This window comes from Podarcis tiliguerta (genome assembly GCF_965153285.1).
Source record: "Podarcis tiliguerta genome assembly, chromosome: 7".
Lineage (NCBI taxonomy): Eukaryota > Metazoa > Chordata > Lepidosauria > Squamata > Lacertidae > Podarcis > Podarcis tiliguerta.
Genome location: NC_139540.1, coordinates 1,235,589 through 1,249,331, shown reverse-complemented (window position 1 = coordinate 1,249,331; position 13,743 = coordinate 1,235,589). Strand labels below are relative to the sequence as shown.

The 13,743-nt window shown below is 51.1% G+C and overlaps 1 protein-coding gene across 1 annotated transcript; it reads left to right on the top strand.

Moving 5' to 3' along the window:
• The first annotated feature begins 596 nt into the window (after positions 1 to 596).
• LOC310682034 (uncharacterized protein) lies at positions 597 to 10,280 on the top strand. The gene is made up of 6 exons (XM_083450280.1): positions 597 to 991; positions 2,294 to 2,597; positions 3,979 to 4,137; positions 7,119 to 7,210; positions 8,353 to 8,647; positions 10,057 to 10,280. Exons 1-6 carry the CDS (start codon positions 901 to 903, stop codon positions 10,214 to 10,216), a joined length of 1,101 nt encoding a protein of 366 aa, XP_083306406.1. The 5' UTR covers positions 597 to 900; the 3' UTR covers positions 10,217 to 10,280.
• Positions 10,281 to 13,743: the final 3,463 nt, after the last annotated feature.

The window sequence follows — 13,743 nt, the reverse complement described above, 5'->3', positions numbered from 1 at the left end:
ATTTTACAATTAGTTAACCCTTTCCCTATGAACCCAGTATGATGTCACACACCTAGGAGGGCAAACGCCACAGGCACCTCTACCACTTTGGAGAAGAAGAGTTCTCCAGGCCAACCCAACAGCGCTTGTTGCAGGAAACCGCCCCCCCCCCAATCATTCAGTTTGTACAAACACCACACACACACACACACACACACACACACTACATACACAACGCTTCTGTTATAAATTCATAGAAAATCAGCTGTACATCGGACCTGTACCATTCCACTTTTATTTTACACCATGAGGGAAGGACTATCAAAGGAGGGAGACTTGACACAAGGCAGCCAACACGTCCACAGTGAGCCCTACCCAGTTGGCATGACAACCTTGATGGTCCTAGACAGAAGACCATCACACTCACAAAGGACCTGCATATGGGAATGGACTGAAACACAGGACAGTGACCAGCCCTTCCCTCTGGGGGCAGGAAACAGTGAAGTCCACTTTGTCCTCAAGAATGTAATCATGGGGAGGGGGAAAGGAGGAACCGGCCAGGTGACAAGACACTCAGGTTACCACCACAACTCCTCCCTGAACCCCTCCTCTTTGTGACGTGTCAATGATGTGGTCATGATGTAGTCTTAGGGGTGTAGCATGGGGGACTGGTAGCTAATAAAAGTTGGGGTCTTCTTTTGTTCAGGGCTTCCATCTTCTTCCACCTGGTGGCAGGTGGGAGTCCTGTTGTGACCGTCTTCAATAAAGACCAAGCCGACTGGCTGCTGTTTTGCTCTGGTATTCCTGGCTGGTGTCCTTGTTTTTTGTCCAAGGGAGCCATTGGCTGCTAAGGAGGAACCTGACTCTCACAGCTCCAGCCTAGTCTCCCCCTCACTGCCTTCTCTGCTCCCTCCTTGCAGGATGCTCCTCGCCTGGACTTCGCTGCTGCCCCTGGTACTTCTGGCAGGGCGTGGGGAGGCCCAGAGCTCCGAGCATGACCTGGAAAGCACCAGTAAGAGCGGGGAAAAGGGAATGGAAAGGGGAACTTGCCTGTGGGCAAGCAAAACGGGGCCCCTCCCCATGAACAGAGGTCACTCTTATTCCTCCCCCAACCAATGGCCTATAAGCTGGTTTCTGACCGTGAAAATCTGGAGGTCACCTTACTCCATGCATTGAGTAGGTGGCCTAGGAGTTGGGGGGGGGGAGCAGCAATGAGGAAGATTTCCATGTTGTGGCTGGCATCCACAGCAATCTCTCAAAATTCAAAATGTAGCCACTGGTCCAAAAAATAGGTGACCCTCCAGGTCTATGCCAGGGCTGAAACTCCTTCAGTTCACCTGGTCCCAAGTCGTTCAGGTGTTTACATGTTAGAAACAAGTCCTCGAAGATGCCCCGGCAAGTATCTGACAGCTTCCTCAGCACAGGTCCACTCAGAAACTTGGCCACAGCATCATGTGCCAGCTGCAGCTTCTGAACCCATCCCAAGGGACGTCCCACATAGGGTGCATTACAGTAGTCCAGTTGTAACATTACCAACGCATGCATCGCCGTGGCCAAAGTATTCCTGTCCCGGAAAGGGCAGAGTTGGTGCACCAACCTAAGGTGAAAATGGGTGCTTCTGACCACAGAGGTAATCTGAAGCTCCATTAAGAAAGATGGATCTAGGTGCCCCCCAAAACTCTGCACCTCATCCTTCAGAGGGTTCGCAATCTCATCTGGCAATGGGGAAGTCCCCAACTTCTGGACCTGGAAACTGATCACCCACAAAGTCTCGTTCTGGCCAGGATGAGTATGATGACTGCAAACCACTCGGAGGATTTATGACTGGCAAATGCAATATAAATTTTGTAAAACAGAATGACATTTATTGGCACTGCTGTTATCTGTAGGTTAACTGCTAGTTCTTAATATGGGTGGCAACTGGGAGAACAGGATGCTGGATTAGATGGGGCCCTTTGGCCTGATCCTGCTGCGCCAGGACTATTCTTGTGTTCTTACTGCTCCCTTACTTGCAGAGCCAGCATGGTGTAATGGTTAAGAGCGGCGGACTTGTAATCTGGGGAACCGGGTTCGCGTCTCCACTCCTCCACATGCGGCTGCTGAGTGACCTTGGGCTGTTCACACTTTTCTGAAGTCTCTCAGTCCCACTCACCTCACAGAGTGTTCGTTGTGGGGGAGGAAGGGAAAAGAGATTGTGAGCCGCTTTGAGACTCCTGAAGGGGAGTAAAAGGCAGGATATCAAGTCCAAACTCTTCTCCTTCTTCTTCCTCGTCTCCTCCTCCTCCTCCTTCTGCCCCATCTTCTTTCTATCAAGCTGTTGCTCCACCTCGCAACTTGGCCAGAGGCCGCCCAGCCTGTCAGTCCTCCATCATCTCACATGCAAGTGATCCATCAGCCGGCAAAGCTGTCGATGGGAACTCTGACGGGGTCTTCGGTCATGCCTCCTGCACCCACACCAATAAAGAAAATGGACCATGGTGGCATGTAGAATTGGACGACCGGTATGCTATCTCCTCTGTGGTGGTGAAAAACCGTGCAGACTGCTGCAGCGAGAGACTCCTGGGAGCCCAGATCCGTGTGGGAGACCACGTGATTGACCATGGCAAGTTCAACCCCCTGTAAGTTTCCGTTGCCCCTCCCCTCCCCACTTGTCCTTCAGCCAAGGCATCCCAGGAGACACTCTCAAGACCACCACCTGCAGATTCCTTAACTTGTAGCTCCTTTGTTCTATTCCCAATCGGGGGTGGGGGGGGTGGGGGGTAGTGGATTCTGTGTGGAATGGCAAGGGCTAATTCCTGCTCCTAGGTGGAACGGCCTCCCTGACTTCTCCACTCGGATGCTTCACTGATGTCTCAAGATCAATAAGTCCAAGACTGAACTTCTCATCTTTCCTCCCCTTCCTCTTCTTTCACTCTCCCTCTTCCCTGACACTCCTGCCTTCTTCATCAAGCATGAAGCCATGACTTCCCCTTGGACTCCCCTTTGGTTTGAATCCTATCCTCGAAAGTGAACAAGCATGTTCCCTCCTCCATGTGACAGTCCTAAGATATTGGAAGATGGCTATCATATCTCCTCTCAGTCACCTCTTTTCCAGGCTAAACATACCCAGGTCCCTCAACTGTGCTTCATAAGGCTTGGTTTCCAGACCCTTGATCATCTTGGTTGCCCTTTGTGGCGTTTGCCCTCCTAGGTGGGTCATAAGGAAAGGGTTAAATGAGTGTGAAGTGATTGGCCAGTGGGAACCCAAGAGGAGGAGTTAGAGTTGGAGTTGTTTGGAAGTCAGCTGAGAGTTGGAGAAGGAAGAGGGAGGACAAGTCTGTGGGTTGGTGTAGTTTTGATGTGAGAGTGAGTGAAACTGTTAGGAGGAGTCAGATAGACAGTTGGGATAATCAGTTAGAAGTTATTAGGAAGGTATAGGCCAGTATAGAAACTTAGGATAAGAAACTGACAAGAAAAATTATCTGAAACCATAAACCTGTTAAGGCTTATAAAATAAACTTGATTATTTGTTTTAATGTTAACAAGTGTCTGGACTCAGTGTGTACCCAACAGAAACGGGTTGGTGGCAGCGGGGAAGCAATCACAGTGGTGGCACAGGGATCAATAGACCGTCAAATGTCCGGGGACCCTGTGTGATGCCACACCCTCCTCTGCAAACCTTCCAGCTTGTCAACATCCTTCTGAGACTGTGGTGCCCAGAACTGGACACAGGACTCCAGGCATGTTCTGACTAAGGCAGAATAGAGGGGTACTATTATTTCCCTTGATCTGGACACTAGACCTCTGTTGATGCAGCCTAGAAGAGCATTGGCTTTTTTTGCTGCTGCATCACACTCTTGACTCATGTTCAGTTTGTGGTCCACCAAGACCCCTAGATCCTTTTCACACGTACTGCTAGTAAGCCAGGGGCTCCTGCAGCCATGGAAATGCCTCAGAGGGTAGACGGAGTTATTCTGAATTGTTTCCACCCCAAGGCTGACCTTCCTTTCCCCTCTGCAGCTGTGGGACCATCAAAGATTATGGTCCTGGCTCCATCAGCACCATCAGTTGCCAGGGGATGAAGGGTCGCTATGTGAGCGTGAACCACTCTGGACAAGCTATCCTGACGCTGTGTGAGGTGGAAGTCTATGGGACAAAGTTGGAGGATGAGTCTCAGGGATAACCAGCCATGTGTCGCGTGGAAAGGGGCACGGGCAGAACTGATGGAATCGGTGTTCGTTGTCCAATAAACATCATTTGAGCAGCCTTCTTTCGTCTCTCCGATTTGTTCATCAGAACCAAGGGGCCTGTGACTTTGCCTGTGCCAGAGAGCAGAGCCATAGAGGAGGCCAAGTGACGCCTTGTGGAGACTGCAAGTCCTATTTGCCAGGGATCCCTCACAAAGAGAACTAGAACGAAGGAGGCCAGAGAATTATGCACTAATGTAGTGATCAGGTGGGACTGCTATGAGGAATTATAAAAAATATGGAGCAAGCCATTTGTGTCAGCAATGAAAGCATTGCGTTGACTGGGTTTGAGACATTTTGATATGATTTCTGATCAATCCATGCCTCTGCGTCTCTGTCCTATTTCTCTACACCTGACAGGCACGTATAAGCATTCTAAATACACAGGCCAGTTATTCATCAGGCATCCTGGGTCATAAAGATAGTAAGCAGCGTCTTTGATGTAGTTATTGTTAGTTCTGTTAATCTTAGGGCCAGGAAGAGAGTTCACAAAGATGGTAAATTCTGCCATCCTGCCTTTCCTGTTTACTGCTGTTTACGACCTCCAGAGTTTCCTAAAAGCATTCCTCCTTTTATTCCTATTTTATTTACTCTGAACTATGCATGCTCAAGTAGGAAATAGTTTCTTTGTAGTTAAAAGAATTGCTTCTGATCTGACTTTGTCCCATGTGGGGTTTTCTTGAGATGTTCAGAGGAAATCTGATTGGTTCTTACGAACACTGTGTCAAAAGTTCTTTTGTGAATAAAACGACCTGGGTCGAAGGGTGGAGAGGAATTATTATTATACGCACCCCTCCCAGAGTCTTGCTGGTCAAGCCTCCTGTGTATTCTATTAATCAGAGTCCAATCCTTCCTTGTTTTGGGAATGCTACACACTAAGACAGAGGTCCTCAAACTACAGTCCGTGGGCCAGATCTGGCCCTCCAGGGTCCTGAACCCGGCCCGCCTGGCAATTGCCTCCACCACCGCCACCCAGTATCTTCGGGCGCAAGAGGCGGGAAGGCAGGCTCTCCCCAGGCCCAGGGAAAACCCCCACAGAGCCCAGAAGTTCCACCTCTCTACCTTATTCGTATCTCTTTGGCCTCACTCCCGACGCACACGCGCCCCTTGTCAGTTGGGGAGGTTTTTCTACGGCGAGTGTGACAAGACATACATGGCCAAGACGGCGGCTGCTCCCAGAGGCAGTTCTTGACCAGCCAGGAGCAGCAGTGGGGCCAGCATGGAGGTGGATGTGGCAGGTAAGCATGGGAGGCAGTGGGGGGGGGGGCCTGACTGGGGGGGGCGGAGGGGAAGGGCAGGGACCCCGGGCCTCCTCCCTTAGTCCTCACACTCCCTCGGTCTCCGCAGTGTTGCAGGAACCCCCCCCCCATCATTCAGTTTGTACAAACTCGACACACACACTCACACACGACATACATGACGCTTCTGTTATAAATTCATAGAAAATCACCCGTACATCGGAGTGTATCCAGACTTGCTTAATTGAGGAGTGTAAATCTCCAAGGGACTGGAACTTGCCTTCAAAAAAATGCAATTTCTGGACTCCTAGAACTGTAAGACTCTGTCCCCTCCAACTGGGCGCAGACTCTGACCTGCAAGAGGAAGTAATATTTGACCCTAGGCAGTGCCAAGTGATTTGAATATATGAAGCCTCCAATTTCTCATTTAACACATGTTTGAACAAACACTAAAAGCCATATTTATTTTGGCCACATCCCAGCCATGCCCATTAAAACACAAAGTCAATAGTCTGATTGCATTGACAGCATCAGTCTACCTATGTGAGGTCAGGAGGCTCTCTTAAGAATTTCATAGCAACCTTCTGGATCAGACCAGAGGTCCATCTCCTCGTCCAGAATCCTGTTCTCTCCGTTGCCAACCTGGTGCCCATGGGGAGCCCACCAGAAGGAGAGGAGCGAAACAGCGCTCTCGCTACTTGTGGTTCCCAGCAATTGGCCTTCAGAGGAGGAAGAACATCGTCCCCATGACTAGCAGCCATTGAAGGCCTTAGTTGCCGTCTTGGAACTCAATTGCCATAGATCACAGAGTGTGGTGGTCATGGCAGGGCTCTGGAAATCCCACACTGGCTGCGGCCAATACATACTCGGGATGCAAACGGGATCTGTTCTGGAGCCCCGTTCACATCCTGAACAGAGCGCAAGATGCGGTGTGTCTGCGCATGCACGGGTTCCGTTACTTCTGGGTTGCCGCAGAGCGCAACGCGCTCAACCCAAAGCACATTCAACTAAAGGAATTACTGCACTCACTTTAGCATCCACCTGCCCTCTAAATGCAACAAGGATATATTGCTAAACTCAAGGCAGATCCCCTGGTGATAAGGCGGTGCAAATTCCCCCTCTTGGCAGAGATGTAGAAACCACACAAGCCTGTGAGAAGACGGATGTAAACAGTGGATCTTGATAGCCAAATTCCCGCCTTCCTGATTGGTTGGGTTGTTCTGAGTCAAACAGGAACTGCCTGTTTGAAAGGGGATAAAAGGGGACAGGACTCAGCTGGCAGCAGGGAGGTCTCTGTGTCAGTTTCAAGAGAAAAACCTGGGCTTGCCAAGCCACCAAGAAGGACAACAGGCGCTGATCCCAAGAAAGAGAGCCAAGGTAAGTCTGGGAAATCCATTGGACGTGAGCCTTGAAGCCTAGAACATGCCTAGAAGTCTTGACCCTCAATGGGCAGATCTGAAATGGCATTGTTATTCTTAAGGTCTTATATAGGACTGTTAGGAATCTTTGGAGGATGACAACCGTTCTCCTGCCCAACGTGGTCCTTGATTGACCTGAATGCCTCTTCAGCACTCCTGGCTGCAACCAAAGCCCTCTGAGGCTGCTAAGGGGGCCGGACCCCCATGGCTCCTGCAGGCGGCTGTCCCTCACTGCCATCTCCACTCTGCCCTTGCAGGATGCTCCCCACCTGGACTTGGCTGCTGGCCCTGGTGCTCCTGGCAGGCCATGCGGAGGCCCAGAGCTGCAAGCCAGAACTGCAAGGCATTGGTAAGACATGGGGGACGCAAGGGCCAGTCTATGGGTCAAAGCAACACTTTGGAGGTTTATTACAAGCAAGCACGAGACAGACTTTATTAAGTAAACAAATAGGCTTCCGTTTCAGTCTTTTGGCCCTGCTGTTTTTGGAGAGAGAGACCCTGGGTCAGCCTCATAGGATCATATAACTGTAGAGTTGAAAGGCTCCCCGGGGTCATCTAGTCCAACCCCCTGCAATGCAGGAATCTCAACTCAAGCACCCAGGACAGGTGGCCCCAGGGAAGGAGACTCCACCCCCTCTCGTGGGAGCCTGTTCCACTGCCTTACAGCTCTTACTGTCAGAAAGCTTTTCCAAATGTTTAGTAGGAATCTCCTTTCTTGTAACGTAAGGCCATCGGTTCAAGTCCTACCCTCCAGAGCAGGGGAAAAGAAGCTTGCACCATCTTCCAGGTGACAGCTCCTGAGATATTTGCAGATGGCTCTCATATCTCCTCTCAGGCTCCTCTTTTCCAGGCTAAGCATATTCAACTCCTTCAACCATTCCTCATAAGGCTTGGTTTCCAGACCCTTGATCATCTTGGTCGCCCTCCTCTGCACACCTTCCAGCTTCTCAACCTCCTTCTTAAATTATGGTGGCCAGAATTGGACACAGTATTCCAAGGCAGAAGAGAGTGGAACGATTGCTTCCCTTGATCTGGACCCTGGACTTCTACTGATGTAGCCTAGAATAGCTTTCACCTTTTTTTGCTTCTGCATCACTCATCTTAAGTTGTGGTCCACCAAGACCCCTAGATCCTTTTCACAGGTGCTGCTAGTAAGTGAGTGCAATTCAATAAAAAGTATTGTTCCGTAAGCACCTCCTCGTTTCTCTGAGCTTCTGTGGGGACCTGGGGCTTCCTTCTCTCAAGGAGGGCACATGGCTGCGGTATAATTAAGAAATGCTACCACATCAGTGGTACTGTATTATTTAGTGTCACTGCTTGTTCTGAGCATGAAAGAAATTTAAGTTTAAAAATACTAATGAGTCAGCTGTTGCCTTCCTGTCCTGCTTGGGGGCTTCCCAGAAGTATCTGAGTGGATGAGACGGGCTGATCTCTTATTGCATTATTATTTGTCCTTGTCCCCATCTTCTTTCTGTCATTCCCTGACTCCAGCTCGCAACCTGGCCAGAGGCCGCCCAACCAGTCAGTCCTCCATCTACCCCCACGAGACTATTGGAACAGCAAGCAAAGCTGTGGATGGGAACTGCGATGGGGACTGGTATAAAACGGGCACCTGCACCCACACGCTGCTGGACACGGAGCCCTGGTGGCACGTGGACTTGGGCCAGCAGTACGCCATCTCTGCTGTGGTGGTGAAGAACCGCGGGGACTGCTGCGGTAAGAGACTCCAGGGAGCTGAGATCCGCGTGGGAGACTCTGTGGCTGACCATGGCAAGTCCAACCCCCTGTAAGTTGCAGTTGCCTCTTCCCAAAATCTCCTTCCAGAAATCTCCCTTCTTCTAACTTGGAGTCCTTGGTTCAGGTCCTCCCTTCCAGCCCAGGAGAAAAGAAGCTTGCTCCATCTTCCAGGTGACAACTCTTGAGATATTTGGAGATGGCTCTCATCTTTCCTTTTCTAGGCTAAACATCCCCAGTTCCACCAACCGTTCCTCATTAAGACTTGGTTCCCAGACTCTTGGCCATCTTGGTCGCCCTCCTCTGCACAGGTCCCAGCAAACACGATGTGTACAGTTTTAATTTTACCAACGTTTAATTGGGGGTTTTGGTAATGACTGCTTTTCTGTGTGTTTTGCAGTTCTTCTTTTTATCTGTAAGCCTGTCACGGTCCGGTTCACAGGTGATCGAAGTCCCAGCTGGGGACGTCGGGACCGGGGGCAAGATGGCAGGGTGGGAGCAGGAACGGGGGTCCAAAAGCCAGGAGTCAGGAAGCCAAGGTTCAAGGATCAGGAAGCAAGAAGCCAAACGCAGCAAGGCAGAAAGCGTGTTGCTGTGGCAAAGAGCCGAAGGGAAAATGCTGACCTTATATCCCTTCCCAGCTCTTGCCACCAGGTGCTTTGAGCTACCAATCGGAGTTACCTGTGAGGCCATGCCTTGCCTCTCCAGAAGAAACTTAGGAAGGCCCCAGTCCTGCGAAGCCATACTGGTCACAGGGCCCGGCTCCTGCATGCACCCCTGACAAAGCCATGCTGAGTCCCATCAGGGGAAACGACAGGCCATAAATAAAAACACCCCCCACCCCAATCCCTCCTTCTCACTCACTCTTTGTTCCTGGATCAGGGATGAAGTCCAGGCTTCCTTGGTCTCATCTCCTCTGCCCGACCTCTTCAGCACATCACCAATTCACTTCGCTTCTCCCTCCTCTGTGAAGTTGCGCTTTCCTTAGCCAAAGCTCTGCTCCGCCATCAGCTCCTCACCCCCCTTGACCCCTGTGGCCCCCCCTCCTCCTGGGTCCTCCTCGGACTCCACCTGGCCGCCTCCTGTCTGCTCTCTTCGGCCAGAAGCCACTGGCCACCAGGCGCTGCCCTTCCTCCAATCCCTCCGCTTGGAGATTCGTTAGACGCCCCTTGCCCTGCCTTGGCACAGCCATCTAGCCCCTCAGTCTATGTAAAGACCTGGGCATGCAGTGGGCCCTGAAAACAACACCAGCAGTTAATAATGAAAATTGGGGGATGTGGGAAGCCACCTTTGAGTGATAGGAATGGGAGGGGGGCTGACATTTGGGAGTCCTTTCACATACAGCTTTGAGATTTTCCCCTTTAAAATCTAAAGCAGCATAGAAACAAAACATATGAATAAATGTATGAATGTCCCCATAGACTGAGCTGTTCTGAATTCACCTCCACTTTCTCTCTGCAGCTGTGGGACCATCACAGACACCAGCCTTGGCTCCGTCAGCACCTTGTACTGCAATTGGCTCAAGGGCCGCTATGTCAGCGTCCACATCCCGGGAAGGGCCGAATACTTGACCTTGTGCGAGGTGGAGGTCTATGGCACCAAGGCAGAAGACCAGTGCTAGGGATCAGCAGTCTCTGCGCGCGTGTGTTGGGGGGTGAGGAAATAAAGAATTATTCTCTGGTAAACTTCCTCTGAATTGGCTTGTTTTGTCTCTCCCGCATCCCTCCCTGTGAGAGAGAGAGAGAGAGAGAGAGAGAGAGAGAGAGAGAGAGATGATAGATAGATAGATAGATAGATAGATAGATAGATAGATAGATAGATAGATAGATAGACTTTATTAGCATTAGCCAATGGCCAGGGAAACATGAAACAAGCAAGATATACAAATAAAAAAACAGCAATGGGTAAAAAGGGCAATCAAATGACCAAGATTATCGTTTGGATCCTCCCTGCAAGAGATGCTGTCCTTTGGCCTGCAGCACAGAACAGGCCATCTGCCATCTAAGGATGACCCACAAGTCTTCATTGAACCAACACTCAGGCCTTGGGATTTCAGCCCAGAGAGGAAAGGTTCAAATCATAGAATTGTAGAGTTGGAAGAGACCCCAATCCAAGTCCCGGCAATGCAGGAATCTCAGCTGAAGCACCCTTGAAAGATGGCCGCCCAACCTCTGCTTAAAAACCTCCAAGGAAGGAGAGACCGTTCCAAAGTCAAGCTGGTCATAATATTGGGGGCTTTTTAGCTGAGAAAAAGAAGGGGGAGCATAATAAGAGGTGTGTGAAATTACGTATAGCACAGAGAAAGTGGATAGGGAAAAGATTTTCTTCCTTTGTTCTTAACCAAAGCACTCAAGAAAAGAAGGGATTTCTTCACAGTTAACCTGTGGAACTCCCTCCCACTTGAGGCAGTAATGGCCACCAACCTGGATGGCCATTATCGGAGAGGATTAGGCAAATGTGTGGAGGATTAGAAGGCTATCACTGGCTCCAAACATCATGGCTGGTGCCTTGGAATAATGGGAATCGCAGCGGGCAATTCCAGGGGAGTTTCTGCCGAGGGGAAATTCTGCCAAGCAAAGCCTGGAATAAGAAGCCAAAGTCTCTGAGACCAGGGCAGCTGCAGAGGCCAGAAGAGAGCAACTCAGAGAAGGATGGGTCCTTTGGCACAAGGGGGGGCAGAGAGCAAGGGTGGCGACTTTAGTGAGGGGGGACTCAGATGGAGTTCCGACCCCTTCCACACCCCACAGGCTGTGCAGTGCGCATTTCTGCACCCTGGGGAGCTGTGCCCCCCCCCCACCTTGGATCCCTGAGCCTCCCCCCCACACACACCAGGGCAGGCTGCCCCAGACCCCCCTGAACAGATCATCCCAGGGACTCTAAACCCCACGAAGCTGCTTTGCTGCCACCTGGCGGAGTCACTCGGCTGCTGCCAGCCTTGCCTGCTACCTCCTCGGTAGCAGCGTCAGAGCCTGCAGGACCAGGCCAGCGTCCTCTTCCCCCGATGCCAGTGGAAAAGCCGCAAGCAGCCCCAAAGCATCTCTCTCGCCTCCTGGGATCAGAAGCATGGCTGCCTTCAGCTGCGGAGGCCAAGCAGAGCCAGGCTGGAGCTGGTCCAAAACAGGGAAGCTGGAAGCTGGATTTCTGAGTCAGAAAGATCACTCTGGCCCCAAATCCCCAGAAGTGGCACATAAACGTGGCCCAAGTGAGACCTACACCCTTGTGCAAATTAACTGAAACAAAGCATGTTTTCTATCTTACTCGTCATTCTGTACTCAAAACAAGTCAGTTGATCCTTATGGTGTCGGAAACCTGCAGCCAATAGAAGGAATGATGCGCTCACCACAATATATTGAGGTTCTACGAAAGAGTTATTCCAGAGATGGAAAAGAGGTGTCCTGACGGTACTGGGATATTGTACCAGGACCTAGCCCCCTGTCACACATCAAAAGTGGTGAAGAAATTCATGGCAGAGCAGCAAATACAGGTACTTGATTGGCCAGGGAATTCCCTGGATGAAAATCCCATTGAGAATTTGTGGGCTGTATGCAAAAGTCGCCTCCGTTCTGCAGACTGTACGGCTATGGAGCAGCTCATTCAGGCGCTGATTCAGGTGTGGTGCAGGGATCCGAAAATCAACAGTGACTGTTCGAAACTAGTAGACTCCATGCCAAACCGTGTTCAAACGCTGCTTAAAAATAGCGGAGGGCATATCCGTTACTAATGTACATATACTTGAGTTTTGTTTATGTGTATGTGAGTTTGGTACAATAAACTGCATTGCTTGTTTCAATTAATTTGCACAAGTGTAGAAGAAGCTAGACCTAGAACATGGGTAGGCAAACTAAGGCCCGGGGGCCGGATCCGGCCCAATCGCCTTCTAAATCTGGCCCACAGATGCTCCGGGAATCAGCATGTTTTTACATGAGTAGAATGTGTGCTTTTGTTTAAAATGCATCTCTGGGTTATTTGTGGGGCATAGGAATTCGTTCATTCCCCTCCCCAAAAAAATATAGTCCGGCGCCCCACAAGGTCTGAGGGATGGTGGACCGGCGCCCCACAAGGTCTGAGGGATGGTGGACCAGCCCCCTGCTGAAACAGTTTGCTGATCCCTGACCTAGAAGCTAGGTGCCTCCTCTAATGGAGCTGTCTGGAAGGGGCCACCCGCCCTCCCGCTTTGACCCAGGAACAGGGTCAGCCCAGTGGCTTGTGGCCTCCCCTTTGGGACTCCGGGATGCCCTCTGCCCTTCTTCCCAAAAGCAGCAGCTCCAAGCCCCAGCTGGCCTCTCGCCAACCGCCAAGATGTCCCCCCTTGGCATGCCAGGATGCAAGCGGGCCAAGGAGTCCTCAGTCCCCTTACCTAATATCCCACTGCTGTTTGAGAAGCCTGTGCCCCACAGAGCAGCTCTTGAGAACATCTCCGTTTCCCCATTTCCGAGCAGGCGAAGGGCCAAACTTCACCCTTCCACATCCAAACAGGCCCACTCCAGCCCTGTTTCATCCTCACTACTGAAGGGGTCCCACCTCTGTCCTTCCAGAGCCTGCTGAACCACAGAATCATAGAGTTGGAAGGGACCCCAGGGGTCATCCAGTCCAACCCCCTGCAATGCAGGAATCTCCGCTGAAGCATCCATGACAGACGGCCACCCAACCTCTGCTCAAAAACCTCCAAGGAAGGAGAGTCCACAACTTGCCATTCCAGTCAAACAGCTCTTACCATCGGAAAGGTCTTCCTGATGTTTAGTCGGAATCTCCTTTCTTGCAACTTGAAGCCATGGGTTCGAGTCCTACCCTCCGGAGCAGCAGAAAACAAGCTTGTCAGTCTTCCACGCAAAGCCCTTCAGCTATTTCAAGATAACTCATCTCCCAATATCTGGATCAGTCCAATGGCCCATCTAGACCAGCATGCTGCTCTCGGAGTGCCCAGCCAGATGCCCGGCTATTTTGCGTTCCCGGAGGACATCGAGACGGGACTGGGCCTGAACACCTTGGCCTTGTGGGACAACATGGTGGAGGCTTCAGGGGTCAGAATCCACCCCCCCCCCGAGAGCCTGCTGTCAAAACACTGTGCAGCCCTCTACCTCCCCAACCCTCAGAGCTGGGACAGTCTCAAGGCAGACACAGCCCTGGCTTTGGGTGGGCGGGACTGTT

What these genes read in the sequence shown, in the direction of transcription:
- LOC310682034 (XM_083450280.1), top strand. Translation starts at nt 901, where the DNA reads ATGCTCCTCGCCTGGACTTCGCTGCTGCCCCTGGTACTTCTGGCAGGG. An exon ending in TTGGAGGATGAGTCTCAGGG is followed by an intron (nt 4,138 to 7,118) that starts ATAACCAGCCAT and finishes CTGCCCTTGCAG; the next exon opens with GATGCTCCCCACCTGGACTT. An exon ending in CATGGCAAGTCCAACCCCCT is followed by an intron (nt 8,648 to 10,056) that starts GTAAGTTGCAGT and finishes TTCTCTCTGCAG; the next exon opens with CTGTGGGACCATCACAGACA.